The sequence below is a fragment of the Melospiza melodia genome, chromosome 4 (assembly GCF_035770615.1).
Source record: "Melospiza melodia melodia isolate bMelMel2 chromosome 4, bMelMel2.pri, whole genome shotgun sequence".
Lineage (NCBI taxonomy): Eukaryota > Metazoa > Chordata > Aves > Passeriformes > Passerellidae > Melospiza > Melospiza melodia.
In genome coordinates, this window is record NC_086197.1 from 88,127,930 (window position 1) to 88,148,714 (window position 20,785).

At 38.5% G+C, this 20,785-nt stretch overlaps 1 protein-coding gene across 1 annotated transcript in view; it reads right to left on the reverse strand.

Moving 5' to 3' along the window:
- The window catches only part of TBC1D22A (TBC1 domain family member 22A), a 141,127-nt gene extending 120,634 nt beyond the window's left edge, over positions 1-20,493 (reverse strand). The window contains exons 1-4 of the mRNA XM_063155450.1: positions 20,339-20,493; positions 17,616-17,672; positions 15,581-15,921; positions 14,715-14,894 (exon numbers count right to left, since the gene is read on the reverse strand). Coding sequence (XP_063011520.1) covers positions 14,715-14,894; positions 15,581-15,921; positions 17,616-17,672; positions 20,339-20,400 — 640 coding nt within the window. The 5' untranslated portion in view covers positions 20,401-20,493. The remainder of the gene's footprint in view (positions 1-14,714; positions 14,895-15,580; positions 15,922-17,615; positions 17,673-20,338) is intronic.
- Positions 20,494-20,785: the final 292 nt, after the last annotated feature.

Consider the following 20,785-nt stretch of genomic DNA (forward strand, 5'->3'; position numbering starts at 1 on the left):
ACCAATTTACATACACAGATACATTCAAATTAGCATAAAGGCGTTCACAACAATGGTCTTCTTAGAAAATCCAGTGATTACAGAAATATAGGGCAATCCTAATGAATTAATAAAATACTGGATAATTGCTATCCATAGGGACACCTATGGTAGTAGGTACTGAGTGTGATAAGGTAACTCTCTGGAGTATTTCTCAGCATTACTGTTTAGTATACATGCCTTATATAGTCACAGTTGGCAACCTACTACATAAATGTATTATTCTTCCAAATATTTTTGAGATACATGTGAAAGGAATACAGTGTATCAAAGCAGGTAAAACAGTTGTAATATTATTGAAGTCTGCACAAAATAAGGGGCAGCAGTATATGCTTTCAAAAAACATTAAGAAGTTCACAGTACTTCTGCACACTAAATATGCATGGATGGAGGAAGCATGAAAGCATGCTTGTACACATAACCCCAAGAAATTTCACTGTTCACAATAAATTTCCCCCTTATCCTTCCTCTCAAGGATTGAGAGGCATTGGAAGAATAAAAAAAATTACCTAAGGATCAGTAACATTAGAAAAATATGACACTACTAGAGTCCAGTGTGAACCAAAGTTGCAAAAAAAAAAAAAAAAAGAAAGTAGAACTTGTCAGACAAAACAGACAGATTAAGAGATAAATTCAAGAAGTCACAGGCTGGCACAACAAATACACTTTGTTATGAGTATGCCATCACTGCAAACACAAGGATTCAATGAGAAAAGGTGCAATAAGCAACTGAAAGAAGTTTAATTTATTGTCATACCCCAGCTGTGATCATCATGCACAAGCTGCCCAACACGAACCCCAGACAGCAGCTGGTCACATCCCTTAACCCTGTTTCCCATTTTTTGATCTTCTTTTTCCAGCACGCTTCTACTTCCTTTTCTCTGCCCCATTTAACAAATCACTCCAATTATTTCTTCCCTTCCTGGTCCCAGTTTTGCTACTGCTATACCTAAATATGGAATTTCTGAAATGATTATCAGGCACCATTGGACTTGTAACACTGCACTTCCCTAAGGGACTTCTCAGTGCTTCTCTCCATACAACGGCACTGTTTGGGCACCTCTCACACAATTCCTCCTTGTGAAATTCCTACTTGTGAAATCCAGGCATACCATAGGGTGCCATCTACAGCTTGTGTCAGCTTCTCACACTGTGGTTTGTTACATACAGCCATTTCTCACATCACCTACAGTAGCTCTCCACAGCCCAGGGAGTTTGCCCAGCCTCCCAGCAGCTTCAGCATTGGCTTGCAGCCCCTACCACTTCTGCAATTCCACCCATGATCTGATTCCAAGTAAATCCACACCATACCAAGCACTACAGCATAAGTCACAGTACCACTGGTTATATTCCTCTAAAAGCCAGAAAGGCAGGAACTGGTCAGAATAAACATATAATATGAACAAGAGTAGAAAACCAGTATTTCGTATAGTTTATGAACAAAAACAACAAAAAAGAGATATCTACCTTAACGAAACAATCTACAAATTATATATATGTATTTCCCTTCCACCCCAAAGCATGACAGTTAGCTCCAGTTGTTTTAATACCAATGAAAGCCTCAAGTCTTCAAAAGCAAAACCTCCAGCTGTGCATATTCCTGCTCTACTTGTCCTTGTGCAGTATTTATGAACAAATATGCTTTACTGGGTCTAATCTATTTGTGTCCAGGCTGAATGAAAACTTATCTTGTGCATTAGTTTATTATTTCCCTACACAATCATTTTGCTCAAGTTTCAAGTTTTGGCTACCTTTATGCACAATCACACCATTTACAAACTATGTAGTTAGTATATGAAGAAAATAGAAAATAAATTGTAACTCAGCAACCACTTCTATTATTTTCTAGTAACACAGTTGTCAATTCTCAACTCTATACCCACCGAACCCACTCTAATCTTTCACCTTTCCATATTTTTGCTCCACCCTTAACTCACCTGAATAGAAATCCATGCACAAACACGGATCCCAACCTCTGAAAACAGCACATGTAAAGTAAGTATAAAAAAGGAAAACATGCAGATCTACTGTCACAATCAGAAATGTGAAGCATATGATTGAGTGACAGATCATCCCAAATCACCCAGTATAAAAATTCCACTTACTTTTAAGTAACTCATTTAAGACCAAAGATAGAAAATACAAAAGCAAATTGGAACACAGCTGATTTTTCCTCCCTCCCCTCCTGATGCTATTCTGCAATGAACATACACTTCCTTTGATTAGGGATAGCTTGGGCTATCATGTAATTTCAAACAGAAACACACATGATGGGAGTGGGTTCAAAAGGACTGCTCTTTCTGGAAGGAAATCTCAGCACTGGTCATGGAAATAAAAACCAGGGACAAATGATGTGGTTTTTTACAACATAACACTTATTTGAAACAGATTCTCTATTTATCCATCATGTAAGATTTGGGAGTGAATACATCCCTACATTCTTCCATGCTGAACACAATTATTTACATTGCTTTGCCACTGCCTTATCCTCTCTGGGAGCTCTTTTTACACCTAGATTGTCTGCTGGGCCCACAAAATCTTCAGCAACGCTCCTTCTCCCAACATATCTGAGAAAAACATTTAAAGCTAGTTTTTATATGTTTCCAAGTTGTTTCTCAAACTCTCATTTAGAAATGCTTCCATTCATTTGGCCTGACAGGATTTATATTCTGCTCTGCTCTCCTTATTTGACACAGAACTTTACCTTTTGGATTGTATTTAATAACCTTCTATTGCATTTAATAACCTCCTCTGCTCTGTTGTCATGCCATCCTTCTGAACTTTCTCAAGGCTTTTGTTTCTGGTTTTGCTTTCATAAGTGGTACAGTAATTGCTTTCAGGACAGAGGACTGTAAGACAGATGATTGCACAACTGAGAGTTAAGTCAATTCCATCACAAACCATTAGCCCTGGGTATGTGATAGTTCTATTTCTTCACACTGACTGCTGTCCTATATCATAGCCTTCTGAATTTCCAGGATCCCAGACTAATCCAAAAAACACAGAATTCCAGCCTAACTTCTCACTATAGTGACCTCAACTACTACTTTGCCAGTGACAAAGAGCACACAGTAAAACTCAAAGGGGCCAGAATTCTTATCAGGTGTAGTAGCAAACCCCAAAAGCACACAGTCTGACCCCTGCATGACCCTACTGCTAAAGCATCAAATCACATTCTGCTTTCCTCTGATGGTTCATCACCAAAACAAGAGGAAAGAAAACAAAGGACCCTGCCCTATCCAACAGCAATTACAACAGCAGGACCAAAGTTATTCCTGGAAGGCTTAGACTAATGTTAATATAACATAAAATAAAAATGCTTCTGGTGAAGAGGAAAAAAAATTAAAGCATATACACAGGAGTACCATTTTAGACATACATAAAAGACTGACAGTGAAGCTAAATTCTAATACTGCTGTTAAAATACATTAATTACATGTGCATTTTATTAGACATACATAACTAAATTTTACAGCGTCTCTATTACAGTCTTTAAGATGGGCTTTATTCTTACCAATTACTCAACAGGTGAGTTCCTAAAAATCAAATAACCACATGTAATTGAAATACTCACATTCCAGTTCTCAGGTTACCTTAGAGACTTAATTTTTTAAAAAAAGAGGACCCTGGAAACTACTGCCTGGTCAGCCTCACTTTTGTGCCTGGGAAGATTATGGAACAGACCTTCCTAGAAGCTCTGTGAAGGCAGGACAGTGATGTGATTTGAGACAGCCAGCACAGCTGACCAGAACAAGTCCTGCCTGAGCAGCACTTTGGCCTTCTACAATGGAGTGACTAATCAGTGGACAAGGAAAGGCTTTACAGGTGTCATCTACTCAGCAAGGGGGCAAGGGGGAAGGGAGAGAGGTATAGGCACACCTGGGAGGTGACCTGGAAGTCTAAAACAGGACATTACAACACACCGCAACATATTTAGACTTCTGTAAAGCCTTTGACATGGTCCCCCACAAAATTCTTCTCTATATTGGAGACAGAAGTGGATTTGATGGATGGACTCTGGTGAATGAAGAATTGCTTGAATGAGCACATCCAGGGAGTAATGGTCGAGCTGGAGATCAAGGATGAGTGGTGCCCCTCAGGAGTCCAGACTGAGCCCAGCATCATTCTGTGTTGGTGACACATACTGTGGGATCAAGTGCACCCTCAGCAAATTTACAGTGACCCTGAGCTGAGTGGTGTGGTTGACACAGCTGAGAGCTGGGATGCCACTCAGAGGGACTTGGACAAGTTGAAGTGGGATCATGGGAATGTCATCAGGTTTAACAAGAACAACTGAAAGGTCCTGCATGTGGGCTGGGGCAACCAACCAGTATCACTACAGGCCAGGGGATAGAGGGATTAGGGCAATACACATGGGAGAAGGACTGGTGGGTACTGGTGGACGAGAGGCTGGACAGGTGAAAAAGCCAAACGTGTCCTCAAAAAGCAGCATGGCCAGCAGGTCAAGGGTGGTAATTGTGCCCCCTCTACTACTCTTTGGTGAGACCTCCAGGTGGGCATGGAGTGCTGCATCCAGCTCTACAGTCCTCAGTAAGAGAAAGACATGAACCTTTTAGAGTGAGTCCAGAGGGCCATGAAGATGATCAGGGGCTGTAATGCTAAACAGATTTTTGGGTTTTTTATATTTTCCATATAGTTGTAGCTCTGTAGACTACTACTATATAGTTATATAGCTCCTCAACTAACTATAGTTACTTTTCCTACCCCATTAACTAAATTTTGGAACAATAAGCTAACCTTCCTGGAATCTTATTTAGTCTTCCCTCTATAGTGTGAACCACTACTTTGTCACTATGTATTATATCCATAATAATGGGGGGTTAGAAGCTAGGGGCAGCTTCAGTGGGGGGCAGAAACAAAAGGGAGATTACTTAATTAACTGTTCTTCTAATTGGATGATTTCTCTTAAGTATGCTAATTTGTTAGACTAATAAAATTGTCACCCTGTATTATGTGTGTATCTAGCTGTATTTGCACCATGAAGAACTTTCATTAAAGGAAACTGTTTAGCTTGTGGCATCAGCTGGATCACCTCTCCTATAAAGACAGGCTGAGAGAGTTGGAGTTGTTCAGCCTGGAAAAGAAAAGGCTCTGGGCAGCATTGTTGTGGCCTTTCAATACTTAAAGGGAGCTTATAAGAAAAATGGGGACAGACTTTTGTCAGCATCTGTTTTGATGTGACAAGGGGTAATGGTTTTAATCTGAAAGACAGTAGCTTCAGACTAGATGTAAGGAAGAAATTTTTTATAGTGAAGATGGTGAAACACAGGCACAGGTTGCCCAGAGGAGTTGTGAATATCCCATGTTTGGGTGAGGGTCTCAGAGCAACCTGATCTAGTTGAATTTGTCCCTGCTAATTGCATGGGTATTGAACTAGATGTCTTAAGGGTCCCTTCCAACCCAAACTATTTTATGAACTTTGTAACATTTCAGCCAATGACAAATAGTTTAATAATTAATTAAATTACTTTCTCCCTAGTCAAAGCATAACATCAATGAATTGTCATTAGAGCAACTCCTTCCCCTGGTAGATTTCCCAAGGAATTAGACATCCTAATTTTGAGTCACTGAGCATGTTCCCAAGCACAGACCTTCTACAAAAGAGTATTAATAGCACCTACAAATCAGACACACATTTTCAATCAAGAGAGTACTGCAAAAATATTCTTGTTTCAATACAAATAATGTTTTCCTAAACTTCCAGAACAATTATTTTGAAAATGAGCACTTGTAAACATTCTAATTACAGACACAATCACTTTTTAAAAGAATGAGCAAAGAACCAGCTGAAATAAGCCAGATCCAAAAACAGTACCTGTAAAACCCTGTCTGTGAACTCTTTCTCAAACTAAAAGGACACTTTCTGAAAAACAGTTTAAACCCCAATTGTTAGTCTGTTTTTCAGCTGCCTCATTACTTGACATAATTCTGTAACCAATTCTGTGACCAATGTATGAAAGAATTTATAAATCCCCATAGATTTTAGACAAAAAGTATCTCAATTTGCTCCTACTAGCCAACTATCACTTCTGCTTAGGAGACAGCAGTTACTCTTCACAGAAACATTGCTTTAGGATATTTTATTATGAAGGTATAATGTGGTATGAAAATGCTTCAAATTAATATGATTAATTTAATTTAGGAAAAAATTTGATCTGGCTTACTACAGTACATTTCCAGATACATTTCCTCTTTCTGAGAAAGAAAAAGTTTAAAGCAATTGTTCTAACAAATCTTAGGACTATCCTTTAACTGCATTTAGATTTAAAGACTTCTTATATTCCATAAATATTTCATGGAGAATTTTACAAAGAAAACATGCCATTAGTTTGCCAGCTTTTAACTGTACAAGCAATTACTGGAGTTATTACCCACTACACCTAAAACACGAGGTCAAACAACCAAGTCGACAAGTATTTTTCTTGGAACTACAAGCTAATCATTCTACCCATTACAAATATATAAGAAATAAGAAATATTAAAGGAGTTCAAAATTTCTCTGTATGTATTATTCATTTTTGATACAGCTGTTATTTCATTGATATTACTATACATGGCTACATGAAGTCATGGCCTGCATGAGCAACTCCATGATAGATATGATAAACTAGATTTACAAGTTTTATGTTCCTACAACATAAATTCATTGGGTATTTTAACTATAAAAAGCTGGAAAATTCTTTCAAGAACAGAGATGCACAGAACTGCAGCTCCCCCAACAGCACGTTATAATACAGGCAGTACATATAGAAAATAACTTTAATACAGAGCTTGTTATTACTATGGCAACCACAGCAACTGGTTTTCAAAATGAATAATAGCTGTGTTAGGCACTTCATTAATTTTTTTTTTTTTAATCAAACACTGCCCTTAATCTTCTCAATGGAACAAAGAATTATTCTGAATGCTGCAGAAACAGGAAATAAAGTCCAATCCACCTTTGTAAATACAGGGTAAGATCCTTTTCAGAGCCTTTGCTAGAAAAGAGTAGGAAAGTACATCCTGTCTGCTACTTTACATAAGAAGTCAGAAACAGAAGCAGATGAGGTTGGTTTTACAAGGTACAAGAAAGCAAGTGATTAGGAAAACTAAGGCAAAAAGAAGAATATTGAAATTGCCAAGACCTGCAACATATGAAGCCAGTGATCCAATGATGTAAATGAAAAGTAATGGAGAACAACTGCGGCAGCAGCAGCAGATGTTGTTTTTCATAGTTCTCCCAAAACATCCAAATTCTGTGCAATATCAACTGTTTTTATTTTTACACTAATGCCATTGAAACAGTTTCTAACTTGTCATGTACAACTAAGGGAAAACTTTTTATACCCTATTCTGAATGTTAAAAAAAAAGCAGCTCTTAAAGATTTAATTATGAGTCTTCACTTCAGTGGTTGCACTGGAAGTATTATTTAGTTTAGCTTTACTATAGGTTCTATTATATCAAATTCCTGTATAAGGCTAGCCCTTAACCTCTAATCCATGTAAGTTTTTCTCAGTTAACTGCAAATATACATCACATCCAGAGTAATTGTCCATTGTGGCTAAAACACACATGAGGGCAAACCTAACCAATAATCTGCAACAGGGAGGCAGCACAGCAGACATACACTGTGAAACTTGCTCCACTGTGTTTACCATCCCAGACAAGTTTTATGTACTTCTTCCAGTTCTGGGCATGCTGCTAATGAAGTAACAATGACTTATGTTCCAACATTATTAATAGTGAAAGAGATGTTGGCAAGAAAACCTAAAGGATTAATTATACTTCCTTGAGCCTTTGTAAACTGATTTACAAGCTGTGCCACTCATTACAACACGCACATTGCTGATCTTGATGCTCAAAAGCTTCAGGACACACAGCATGTTCACAGTTCTCGGCAGTCTTGTTGGTGACATTCCTGCTAAGTCCCACCCATGCCACCAAGTCTGCAAAACATCATGGGAAGAGGCAAAGCTGCTCCCTCAGTCTGACTTCAAGAGGGAACACTGACCTTCTCACCCATGTATTTTACTGGATAATACAGGTTTCACAAAGTGTTAAGTTCAGCTTTCATGATGCCCTCAGGTAAGGAAGGGAGATGGCACACCAAAAACAAACCAATAAACAGCCATACAAACACACAAACTACAAGAACACTTCATCATATAATACTTCTCTTCCTCCCAGTTCATCCAGACTAAAATACCCCTCTTCACGGTATTGTTCACCACATGGCTAAGACTCACAGACTGTTTTTGAACACCTGATCAAAAATCAGTGCAATGATCTCCTAAAAATTCTGCTAAAACTTTAACAGACACAAAAAACCCCTTTTAATTAACCAATCTTGTAATCAGGAGTAGAATGCTAACTCTTTTCTTTTATGATGATCAGTTAGTTGTAACTACCACGGCAATTTTTCTATGTACACAGAAATTTGAATGAGAATTTAGTGTTTGTTTTTTTTTTTTAACAGTAACCCCTTCACATCAGCTGAACTTAGGGGTCCCACTGTAATTCTCTACGTCCAAATCCACTTGGGAAAAGACACAGTACAGAACTCCACTATTCATTAATGGAGCCATGAGTATAACATAGGAGTTTTAAGGACTGTGCTAAGGGCACACTTCTTTTTGAACAGATCAATAGTTTTAACCTGAAATGTTCCCTGTGGACATCCATACAAAAAGAAACAGCTTAGCCTCTAAGCTATTCTGATACTAACAAAAATCCCATAGATCTTCTATTTATAGACAAGAAGTCCAGAACCTCAGAACTAGGCTCATCTGTGTAGTTCACAATGCCTCTTACCCATTTATTAATTTGAGTCATACTTGAATACCAAAACTCTTGACAAAAAAAAAAAAAGGTAAAGCTTTAGGTGACAGGCTCCTTTTTCAGAACTGAGAAAAGGGAAGGATTATCTTGCTTGTTAACAGGAGCTGCAGCTGGTTCAGTCTTACTCTCTTTTTTTCCCCTCAATAAAAACTTAAATCAATGATAGGTGGTGTTTGGAACACATAAGAGTAAGGAGTCTTCCCTCAAGTCAAAATTAACAAATCCTTGTTAAAAAACAATATTAATCTAAAACTAAACTACAGTTCTTCTGCAAGCCTTTGATACAGTCCCCCACAACATCCTTGCCACTAAAACTGGAGATATTTGTTGTCAGTTCCTTATCCAAAGAGTAGCTCCAAGAGGAAGCCAGTAACAAGTGGTGTCCCACAAAGGCCCACAGTGGGGCCAATACCATTTAGGGTCTTCCTCGATGACACTGACAGAGGGACTGAGTGCACACTCAGCAAGCTGGCAGAAGACACCAAGCTGTGACACAGTGGATTTGCTGGAAGGAGCACATCCCATCCAGGGAGACTTGGACAGGCTGGAGAGGAGGGCCAAGGCAAACCCCATGAAGTTCTACAAGGGCAAGTGTAAGGTCCCGCACCCAAACTGGAGCAATCGCCAGAATCAGCACAGGTCTGGAACTACTATGTCAATCTTAACAAAGGAAGAGAAATGCATCCTGAAGAAACAAACTATGCAAAATCTTCTCAAAATTGTTTCAGGAATCTATTATCATCTAGTTACAATGAAAAATCATAAATTAATATCTTTAGATTGAAATATTCCACCAGAGCAGTAATCAGAATAAATGCTTACTATTAAAGGAAAATACAAGTTATGAGACCAACCCACAGAAAACAGGAAGACAAAATACTAATCCTGCAACAAGTAACTAAAAAGGGAATAAATAATGGATATTTAACATTCATTTCTTTCAGAAGACTCTGAATTAATAAAAAAAGATATTACAAAATCTATTGGTACAATACTGCCTGGTTAATAATCTTTTTTATTAGCTAAATAGGAAAGCACGCTTTGTAGATAAAAAGCAACTAGAACAGAACAAGCATTAGAGAGGACACCTTTTGGTGATAATCATTTGAAAAGACAGATATGACTAATAGTACATCACATGAAGCAGCAGTAGGACACATGTTAACTTTATACTATATATCAACAAACTGAAAGAAGAATAGGTGCTCACAGGATCAACTACAAGTAATTCACAGCTGTAGGGGGCATTAAAATTCTAAATTACATGGATGTACCAGGAGCACAGAGATAAATCACTGTGTAGCTTAGTGCAGATAAATTAATGAAGCTGGGAACAAAATTAATCAAGCTCATTTCAATTAATGCATTTTGTAAAGTTATTGAAACTCTTCAATAGCACCAGTTTGGCAAGCAATTTTATAGGACATAACAAACTGGTTACAGAATACTAGATTTATGAGCCATAAGTGAAAGAAAAGGTAATTACTATGTTAGATCAGGTTTAATATAAATCTACAATGGATGTGACCATGAATAGGAAAATCCTATTTCAAGTTGCTGCAACAACACAGAAGACTGCTGTGATGGGGAAAAGAGATATCTAACATTTTTCTTTCCGAATTTAATCTCTAGAGAACCACTCTTAAATTCTTTTATTATAGCACAAAGAGACAACCACCTATTGTTACAAAATAATCTGAGATTACAGCATTTTAAATCCTGTAAAATGATGTAATTAGTTTTTGCCACCATTGGATAAATCCAAAGTTCAGCTACTCTTTACAAGTTCTGTAAGACTTCACAACATTATCCACCACTTCCATAGCAAAAGACTAGCTAAAGACAGCACCCAACTCAGCAGCCTCCAGTACTCTCTGAAAAGGTTTCCTTTTTGAGATCTGGTCAAAAGGAGGAAGAAAAATAGATGAGTTTTTAAGAAAGTACAATGGAAAGTGCTCTTGAATGTGTACAGCAGCTGGAGTAAAATTAAGATGGGAATACTTCACAATTCTCATGGGCGCTTTTACAGGGCCTTCTATTATTTTTATCAAGGTAGTATGCTAAAACTTCAACATATTTTATTCAGCTTGGGATTTGTCATGACTAAGTAGGAAAAAAAGTGACTCTAACATGCAAAACAATTTTACAACTTTAGAAATTAGTTGGTTTGACTCTGAAATAGTACATGTGTTATGCTGCATAACGGTAGCAATACAATGTTTTGAAGCTTTATTAAATGAAGAGAACAGAGCACACCAGGTTTTCCACTGGTTCTTATTTTACTTAAACACATTTCTCACATCCAATTACATACTCATTAGCCATATGTGTAAAAAACAGAAAAACAGTTCATCTGAAGATTAAAGCACTTCCTTAATGCCTTTATCACCTAATTTTTTAATTTATATTAGTAACCCATCATACATCAGCTGTGCTGAAGTTGCAAGTATGCAATAACTTGTTTGTTGCTTTGTCAGATTTTATCTACATTGCTTACATTGTGTTTGCACAGTCAACATCTCCCTAAAACATTTTACAAGATTACTAAAAACACAAGTTTGACAAAAAGAATTAAACTTTAATTGGAAACCTGATAGACACAGCAGTAGTGTTCCTCTAATATGTACAAATGGTCTGTGAAGGAAAGAAAAATTTCTTCTCAGAAATACTACCCCCAAACTGCTTTGTTAAATTTCTGTTCCCTCCACCGTTAAAGCAAGCAACTGTTTGCAAAAGTTCTGCAAGCCAATCTTCACTTAGTAATGCAAGGTCCATTACAAGGAAAGACAAGACCTGAAATTCAGTAAATCTGCAGCAAACTGACTGCAAGTCAAGCATAAACACAGGATGATTGCATAAAACCACCGTGAATTATTGCTGCTGAATAAGCTGGCATGCACTGGCAGGAGTGGGCAGCTATGCAGACAAACAGACCCCACAGCTGTCTCCTGAGCTCAGCCATCCTACCAGCTGCCCCACTCTGCTTCCTGACCTGCACCCACACAGCTCACTACCATCTAAATGACAGGGGCCACTCCTCGAGTCCCCATCCAACCAAACTGCTTCTTACAACAGGCTCCTTCTACCAGCCCACATTTCTTGCAGTAATTTTCTATTTCCACGAGCTCAAAGTAGCCAGCCTGTGGACCAAACCCAACTCCAAAATCTACTAGTGGTTTCCAATTACTAAAATAATCTTCACTTCCAAATTTATACACATAATTCATCTTATTGAGATTTTTCTTGTGAAAGAACACACTCTTTCACACCTCTAGTTGGCATACACAACTAAAATTGCATTTTACACTATCTTTATAGGATAATAATTATTCAAGTGTGACTCAACGGACTTCAATGTCATTTGCATTACTTTGCATTTACAGTCAATGTTGATTTCTCTTGCTATGATAAGAGAATATGTGCATGACGTGGCTACAAGTTCCACAAATTAACTTACTTCTATTTTGTTTTGAAAGGACTTGTTACATAATCTATTTCAACAAAATGTGAAACTACACCAAGAAAACAAACACAATAGAAATACTTGACTTCAGTTTACTTCTACTTCCAAGCAAAACCAAGCCTAATACTTGCAGAAATTAAGAGAAATATTTACAAAAATGTCTCCATGTCCTACTAATTTAACTCACTGTGACAAACAAAGCCCAACTATTTGTGAGTCTAACACAAAACATACACATACCACATCACCCCCCCACACACACAGACAGAATAAGCCATCTGCACCAGAAAAGCCACCTATCCCTATATTACTCACCACAAATTTTAGCTTGGAGCCTACTGCCTAGCTTCTACCTTAGTACATTTCCAGTATTGTTCTGAAGAAAACAGGGAAAAAAAAAAACAACACAAAATCACCCCAACAAAAAATTAAAAAGTCCACCACACACAACCTGTAACACTTTCCCAGGCTACTGCTGTCATTATAAATCAAGAATACTTTTTAAACATAACCTTCACTGTAGCACAGAGCTAAACCAAACATCTTCCAAAAATGCATACATAAAAATGTATATATACATGCACCCACCAGATTCTGATGAACTGTGCATACAGCAATAAGCATATGTATATTTGCATATATGTGCACACACACTTTCCCTAACAGATACCAGTAGTCCAAGCACTACTATCATACATGATCTACTCCTGAGAGCCTCATGACCATCAAGAGCTTGCATGTCATGAATAACGAGTCCATTTCTTTCACTAAAACTATAATGTATTACCTGTAGATAGATATATGTGCTACTGGACATAGTCCAGATACAAAAGTCAAAATATTTGCATTAAAAAAAATTAAAACTGGGTATAAAATTCTATTCACACAACTTCAAACTGTACTTATCAGTTTGTACAGCAAGAGAAAGAACAAGCTTCCTACATCTACAGATGTAGAAAAGGCATTATTTAGTGGTTTGTACAAGAAATAATATTGCGAGCTTACTAGATATTTTTCACACTTTAATATCAAAGAAGCATATTCATATTTCACTTTCTTACATATATTTCAGGGTGAGATTCATAAAGTTCAATAGCAAAAAAAAATATATCATTTGTTTTATATTGACTAAGTTCACCACAGACAAATCTGATTTACTGGTAAAGTACTCTAAACTAAATAGACAGCAAAAGTGAAATGGATAGGTTTAAACTGAATTCTGTCTTTCCTCTGATTTTGCAACCTGATATAACCAAGATTTCCACTATCACAACATTCTTAAGCTATGAGTTTCCATGTCAGTCACAATCACAAAGGTCACAACATCTGATAGATCAAAGGGCTAAAAAGCAATATTTGATTACCACTTTCCAGTTTATGTAAAATATGTTTTAACATTTCCCTTTATTCACAGTTGCATTTCATAAGAATGTCCTCTAACTCACTGAAATGCTCAGTCTCATGCAGTTATTATAGTTTCCAAAATTGTACTTCCCCAGCATCAATCTGACAATAAGACACAGCATGAGAAAAAAAAATATAAAAGCTACAACTTGGACTGTATGATATTGAAGAAGCCTCATGACAATGACCAGGCAGGAGAGCATCAATTCAAGAACTGTAAACATGCAATTTCTACTTCTTTCTCTAAGCTTCCTGGAATGGTCTACCTTAAAGACATTTTCTTTATTCATTATTTTGCCCTCAACTCCTAATCACCAAGTTCTCCAAATGGAGTGTACTAATCCTGCTTCAGATTCTCACTTGGGATACAAAGCCATTTGATTCTGTGATACCCTCTTGGCACTTGTATTGACTATTCAGCAGCTAAAATCCAGTAAACAAAGGGAACAGTCAAGTTATCTGACAATACATTTGTTTTGCCATTGACTTGTTGTCAGCATTCACAGATGAGACACAGAACCACTGTATCAGCCTGTGAACATGAAGGCTCAGAGCAGACAAGCAGCAATACTTACACGCCTCATCATTTGTCACTCCTATTTATTTCCAGGCATGAAAATCACACTTCCATACAAAGCTGTTCCATTATCAGGCATTAACAATAAACACAGCTAATTATACTGAGGGGCTTTTTTCTACAGAGATTAGTCTGCTAGGAAGAAATAATGTGAGAAAGAACAAGAACCCATCAAACACCCTATATATATCAGTAGGATGTATGCAAATCACTTATTAAAAGCAGGAGTGCTACAAACTTTCAATTTCATTTTCTTTTGTAAGATCAATTTTCAATGTTGAAAGGATGAGATCCTAACCAAACCATTTGGCAGGACAGTACATCAAACAGGAAAATTCTACAGTTTAGGAATAGTTTAGATGTAATTCATAGGTCCTATGAGAAACACTCACCAAGATCTGTATTTGGGCCAGCAAGGAGCTGCTTAAATTTGTCCAGCCGAGACGCTTCTCTCTCAGTTAATGCAGGAGTAATTGAGGTGCTGCAGTCTGCCATTCCACTTGCCAAGGGAGGTATGCAAGTTTGTGGAAGTGACTGTGACCTCTGCATGGAAGAATTTTCACTAGCATTATCTGAAGGGAAAAAGAAGTATGGCAGTTAGCCTTGGCTAGTGAGAAGATTACTATTCTGTTGAATTTAATTTGTAAATTTAAAACAGAATTATGTTTTTGGAAAATGTAAACTCAAGTACAACAGATGTTTGGACTTCAAATTACTTGGATTTAGCAGAAGGAGCATTTCTCTTTGAAGCAGCATTCCACAATTAAAATACATTAGAGATCATATTAATAGGAAGGCGTATGGATTTCTAAAATCTGTGTTACAAAAAGCTGTTTTCATTCTCCCTTACATTCTTAAAAAAAATAAAAAATAAAAAAACAACCACTGAGGAACTTCGAAATTATTGCAATTGAAAGCATATATAAAACCATGGAAAAGAGGGTGAATATCCCAGTCCACCTGCATGATTTTCTCCTGCTTTTCAATATATTTTAATTACAATTTAATTATAATTTTTCACAACAGTGAAAAACAAAATCAAATAGTGAAAACAAAAAAAGTTTCGTTATTCTTCCCTCACACACATGCATTACAATTTCATAAGGCATGCAGTCTTCCTCTCAAATAAATCACTAGTGATAAACAGTATTTTCCTGCAATATTAATAAAGGGTTGGGAAGGGTTTACTGTCTTACAGGGGCAAATATGGTAGCTCTCATCCTTTAACTCCAAAGATCTTTTTCACTTCTCAACATACCTAATGAACTTGATGTATGGCCTTCACTGACTGATTTAACAAGCCTATTATCACCACATGCAACTGGAGTCAGCTGTGCAAATTCCTCTTGTTTTTCTTCCTGTAGATGTTCTTCCTGAAATTTATGCTGTTCTTGTAGCTTGCTGTGATTCTGAATTACTTTGTGAGCTGTTTCCATGACCACTTCTGTATTTAAGTTTTCAGCAGCTATTGCTAAGAGTTCATCATCATCATCTCCAAGATCCCAAGCATCACTTGTGTTACTTTCAAATTCTTGGAAGGTGCTGACTTTCTTCAATTTCACTGGAGTTGTAGGTGGCTTTGAACCTGGTTTTATCAAGCTGTTCAAAAACAAATAAACACTATTTAGAAAACTAGTAAAGAAGCAAAACACTCTGGGCAGGACCAAACCCTGAAAGTTCATAGCTGATACTACATAGGTAACAAATATTTATCTCTCTCCATGCATGTTGCCACTACATCCACCCACAGTGACATACAGCTAAAGAAATCTGGAAAAAGGGGCTGTAAAAACTGACACTTTGTTGCTTTGAATAGAAGCGAAACAAATCTTTCCTTCCCTTTTCTTAACAAAACAAAACTCAAATAAAAAAAAGGACTACCCCCAAAATCACATGAAAGGATTACTACTAGAATAGCTTATAAATAGGGCACACTGCACTGCTCTTGCTTCATCCATGTCTGCAGATTTCAGCCCTTGCAATGCAATTGCTGCATAACAGCACAGGAGCTGAAATCAAGCCATGGCCTACTCCTAAGTCATCATAAGCAATCATGCAATACAATCACTGTCATAAACAAACCAAGTGTCACCTTAAAACTCATTAAATCTATCATTGCTTTTCATCTCAGCATGCCAGCATGGATTTCCTTCAGAACTTTGCTCTTCTCAGAGGAAAGATATTTCTTCCAGTTACTGGTCTAAGTGGACCCTGATCAGCTCCCAACCTTTTGCCCCTCTGTCAACAGGCAGTGTGAGATATGAACCAAGTACCCCTCCCTAGCCTGGAACTTGCTCTCACTTACAGTAATGCAGAGCAATCACATCTCCATTCAGAAGTGAGCTAAATAAGGTATAAAGATGAGAGGGTTTCTTAGTCTGTTCTCAAGAAATAAAGAAGTTACTGCCATTAATTTAATTGTGCTTTCACAGAATGGGTAAGATGGGAAGGGATCACAGAGGGTCATCGGGCCCAAACTGCCTGCTTAAGCAGGGTCATCTGGCACAGAATCACATCAAGATCATTCCTGGGTTTGTTTCTGACCTCCCCCTCTCTCCACCTGGGCTAGTTTTTTGTTGGGTTTTTTTCTGTTAAGACAAAGCAGGCAGAACTGCAAACCAGAAAAAGTTCTTACCCAGTTTTCACAGAGTATCAGTTATAATGTTGCTGTTATGTCCTACAGGGAGTATCTTCCCTAACAGGTGCTACAACACACTTTCACCTGACTTGTCATCACTGTCTAGAACAGCAAGGGCTTTCTCTAGTTCTGTCACTTCAAGCTATAAACTTCCAGGTTTTGTTACTGTGTCTCTATACCTCCATATTTTGAGCCACTTAATCTCATTTCTTTTAATTTCACCCTCAGGATCACACATTTTAACTGCCTCAACTCTGTATCATATGAAAATTAACCAGAATGTTTACTTCTTGTACTACCTGAAACCAGCCCTTGAAAAAATTCAGTAGAAGTATGATGTCCTTCCAACCAAATACTTGTCTTTGTAACACTATTTTTTTTACTTAACCACAATTTCCTGTGTATAAAGAATTAAACATAAGTAATAACAGTTGGCAATCTATGTTAGTTAAGATCTGAAAGAGCTGATTTGTTCCTGCAAATATGGTAACCATCAGGAAGTCACAAAGGAGAAGTTAAAACAGGGAAGTCAAGATTATGACAAAAATTGAAAAAGGAAGATTAACAGTAAACTTTACAGCCATCAGGAAAAAAAAAAAGAGAAGACAAATGAGACACAAAACACTTGGAATATTTAAATATTAGGTTAACTCACGTTCCATGCAATAATGGGTCGAAAGGTGGATGCTGAGCTCCATACACATGTTGGATACTAAAGGAAAACAAAGAGAGTTACCACAAAAATAATATTGTAAAAGTTTCTGTGTATTAAATAGTCAATAATAAATAGAACTGAAATGTTCCAACAGTTGTCTGTTTCAAAAACTAAAAATAATGAACCTGCAATTGATGTGCATACTAAGAAGTAATTTAATAAAAATCATAGATTTGCTAAACAGAACTCTGTGAGACCTAAGCTAAGGCTATTTTATTTTTCTAACCAGGAATTAAAATAATAAATCAGTTAGACTCTGCAGTAAGAATCTACAAAAATTCTCTACTCAGATTTATCATTTCTTCATCTTTTGCAAAAAGTTAAAAATTCTCAAAGCAACATCTATAGAGATTTAATCTTCTACGTACCCTTGTCACCCAAAATCCAACCAGACATTAATCATTACTAAAGTACAAGGATGACAAAGCTACAGAAAAATGCAGAAGGTGACAGCTCAGAGAATAAAGCCATAGGAGTACTGAAAGAATGCTTTGAAACAAGCTTCCAAGGACAGATTTACTCACTAGCCTCTAACACTACAAAATAGCATGTTATTGGGTGGAAACCAAAACTATCTACAAACTACAAGTTCATTATCTCCCAGTTATTGGTTATAAAACTATTCTGTAACTAAAAAAAAAAATGCCACAGAAGACATATCAAGACTTACATGTGGCTTCATATCAGAAATTATTACAACAGAACTGTCTAATTGTAAGAGAAATCAATCATATTTCATTATGATTATAAATCTTATGCAACATTAACAACTACCCAAACCTGTAATAAAAATCACATAGAACAAACATGCCCTCCTGACACACCAAAAACTATTTCCAGACCATAAGGATAATTCCAACCTTAGTAAACCTGATCCATCTGATTTATCTGATATAGAACCAAGCCAAAATGACCACAGTCAAAACAGATTTTATGAGAGGCTTAGATTTTCACAAGAGCTGCAGCATTAACACCAGTGAAATTAGCCCTAGGAGTGACTGAAAATGGTGGTTTACCAAAACTCTTAATGATTTTTATGTGATTCCATGGAAATCAATTCCCCACCAGGCTTTCCACAGAACCACATGCCATCCTCTCCACAGGCACATCCCTGCTCTAGGCCCACATGAGGGTCAGGTGTCACTGCCCATTTCCATACACATCACCTTTGCCTTTTCCTTACATCACTCTGAATACCTGCAATGCAAACCCACTCAAACAGAAAACAACAATCCTCTCCATATCATGAAAAAAATAAATTGAAATCAAAAGCACATTCTCCACAGTGCCCTTGTTTCTCCACAAGCATGCAGTTGCCCGCAAATTAACTGCAACCATTTATAGATCCTGTGCAAGGGAGGAAGGCCAGAAGTGTTTCGCCCTCAAGAGATTCAGCAAAGTTACAAAGAAAACATAGTAGAAGAAGGACAACAGGTGAACTGCCAAGTTAGTTTGTAACCAAAGAAACAAAACCACTCCCAGTTAGTGCTTATGGGTAACTGAAAATATAAGAAGGTAAATGATGAGCAAGACCACGTTGCTGAATTCACATAAAGGGTACAAAATACAGAGTTACTGTCCTCTGAGAGCCACAAGTACGCGTTATTCTTACAAAAAGAATACAGAAAACTGTACTGTGAAAACAATTTAAGGATAAGACCAGAGAATGTTATTGTTAAATAATAATCTGAACATGTATTTCCATGCTGATGTAACAGTCAAAAGAGTTAACACGACTTTGGGGATCCATTCCCTGGAAAATCTTGAATGGGACAATGTGCTCGTAGCTCTTTACACTACAACAACGACGGCTCTGCTGCTCACACTTCAGATGAAAGCTGAGAAATTGACAATGTTTTGAAATACACAGCAGAAACCAAAACACGTCTCTATGCCTAGAAAATACAGCTTCCTACAAAGCATTTCAAAAATCTCACAACTTGTATCAAGTTTCAAAACATCCTAACTCGGCCCTGCTGAGAGCTACATTCTCCCACTCAGCATTTCCTGGCGAACACGTTCTCACCATCACGTTAACTCCTTTAACCGCGGGGTCAGCCTGGGAGCGCACATTCGGACAACTACTGAACCTTTCTGACACAGCTGGAACCAAAACATTCGGACAATTACCGAACAACCTTTCTGACACAGCCAGAACCAACACATTCGGACAATTACCGAACAGCCTTTCTGACACAGCCAGAACCAACACATTCGGACAATTACCGAACAGCCTTTCTGACACAGCCAGAACCAACACATTCGGACAATTACCGAACAGCCTTTCTGACACAGCTAGAACCAACACATTCGGACAATTACCGAACAACCTTTCTGACACAGCTAGAACCCACACATTCGGACAATTACTGAACAACACCTTTCTGCCACAAATTACAACCAGCGCTGACCACCACCCATCTCCAGCACACAACTGGAGGCGCCCAGCGCCGGAGGGCTCCGAGCGCTGAGCCAACAAGGGACCCGCGGCCGAGCAGCGACAGACCGGACCCGCTCCCTGCGGGGAGACTCAAGGGCCCGCGGGGTCCGGCGGGGCAGGAACGCGGTGTTGGGGTCACAGTGGAGCGGGACGGGCACGGACGCCTCCCCGGCCCGGCACCATACAGGGGCCGGCCACGCCGACTTTCCGCGGCTCCTCTCACCTGCCCGGCACCTTCGCGCCGCTCCGCTTCCAGAACTGCTTTCGGCCCCCGTCGCTCGCCATAGCGGCGTCACCTCATCCCCCTCCGCTCTCCCGGCCCGCTTCCTCAGGCTTCACTCCCCGCCATTCCCTTCCACAGAAGCACCACTGAGCGCCGCCATCTTGGGACGGGAAAACAACCCCGCGCCTTATTGGCCCCCCGAAGGGGCCCGGAAGTTTGAGCCAACCAGAAGTGAGATTGCTGCCGGGTGGGCCCGCTCGGGCCAATCGCAGCGAGGGGATGCTGCGGGGGGGCCCCGGCCCGGTGCCCCGTCAGGGCTGTGCCCGGGGTGTGCCCGGGGTGTGCCCGGGGTGTTCCCCGGGCACAGCTTTCCTGTAAATCCGGAATTGCTTCTCGGCTCCCCGAGTGGGACGTTTTCAGACTTTAGTCCTCTCTGGCTGAGCCGTA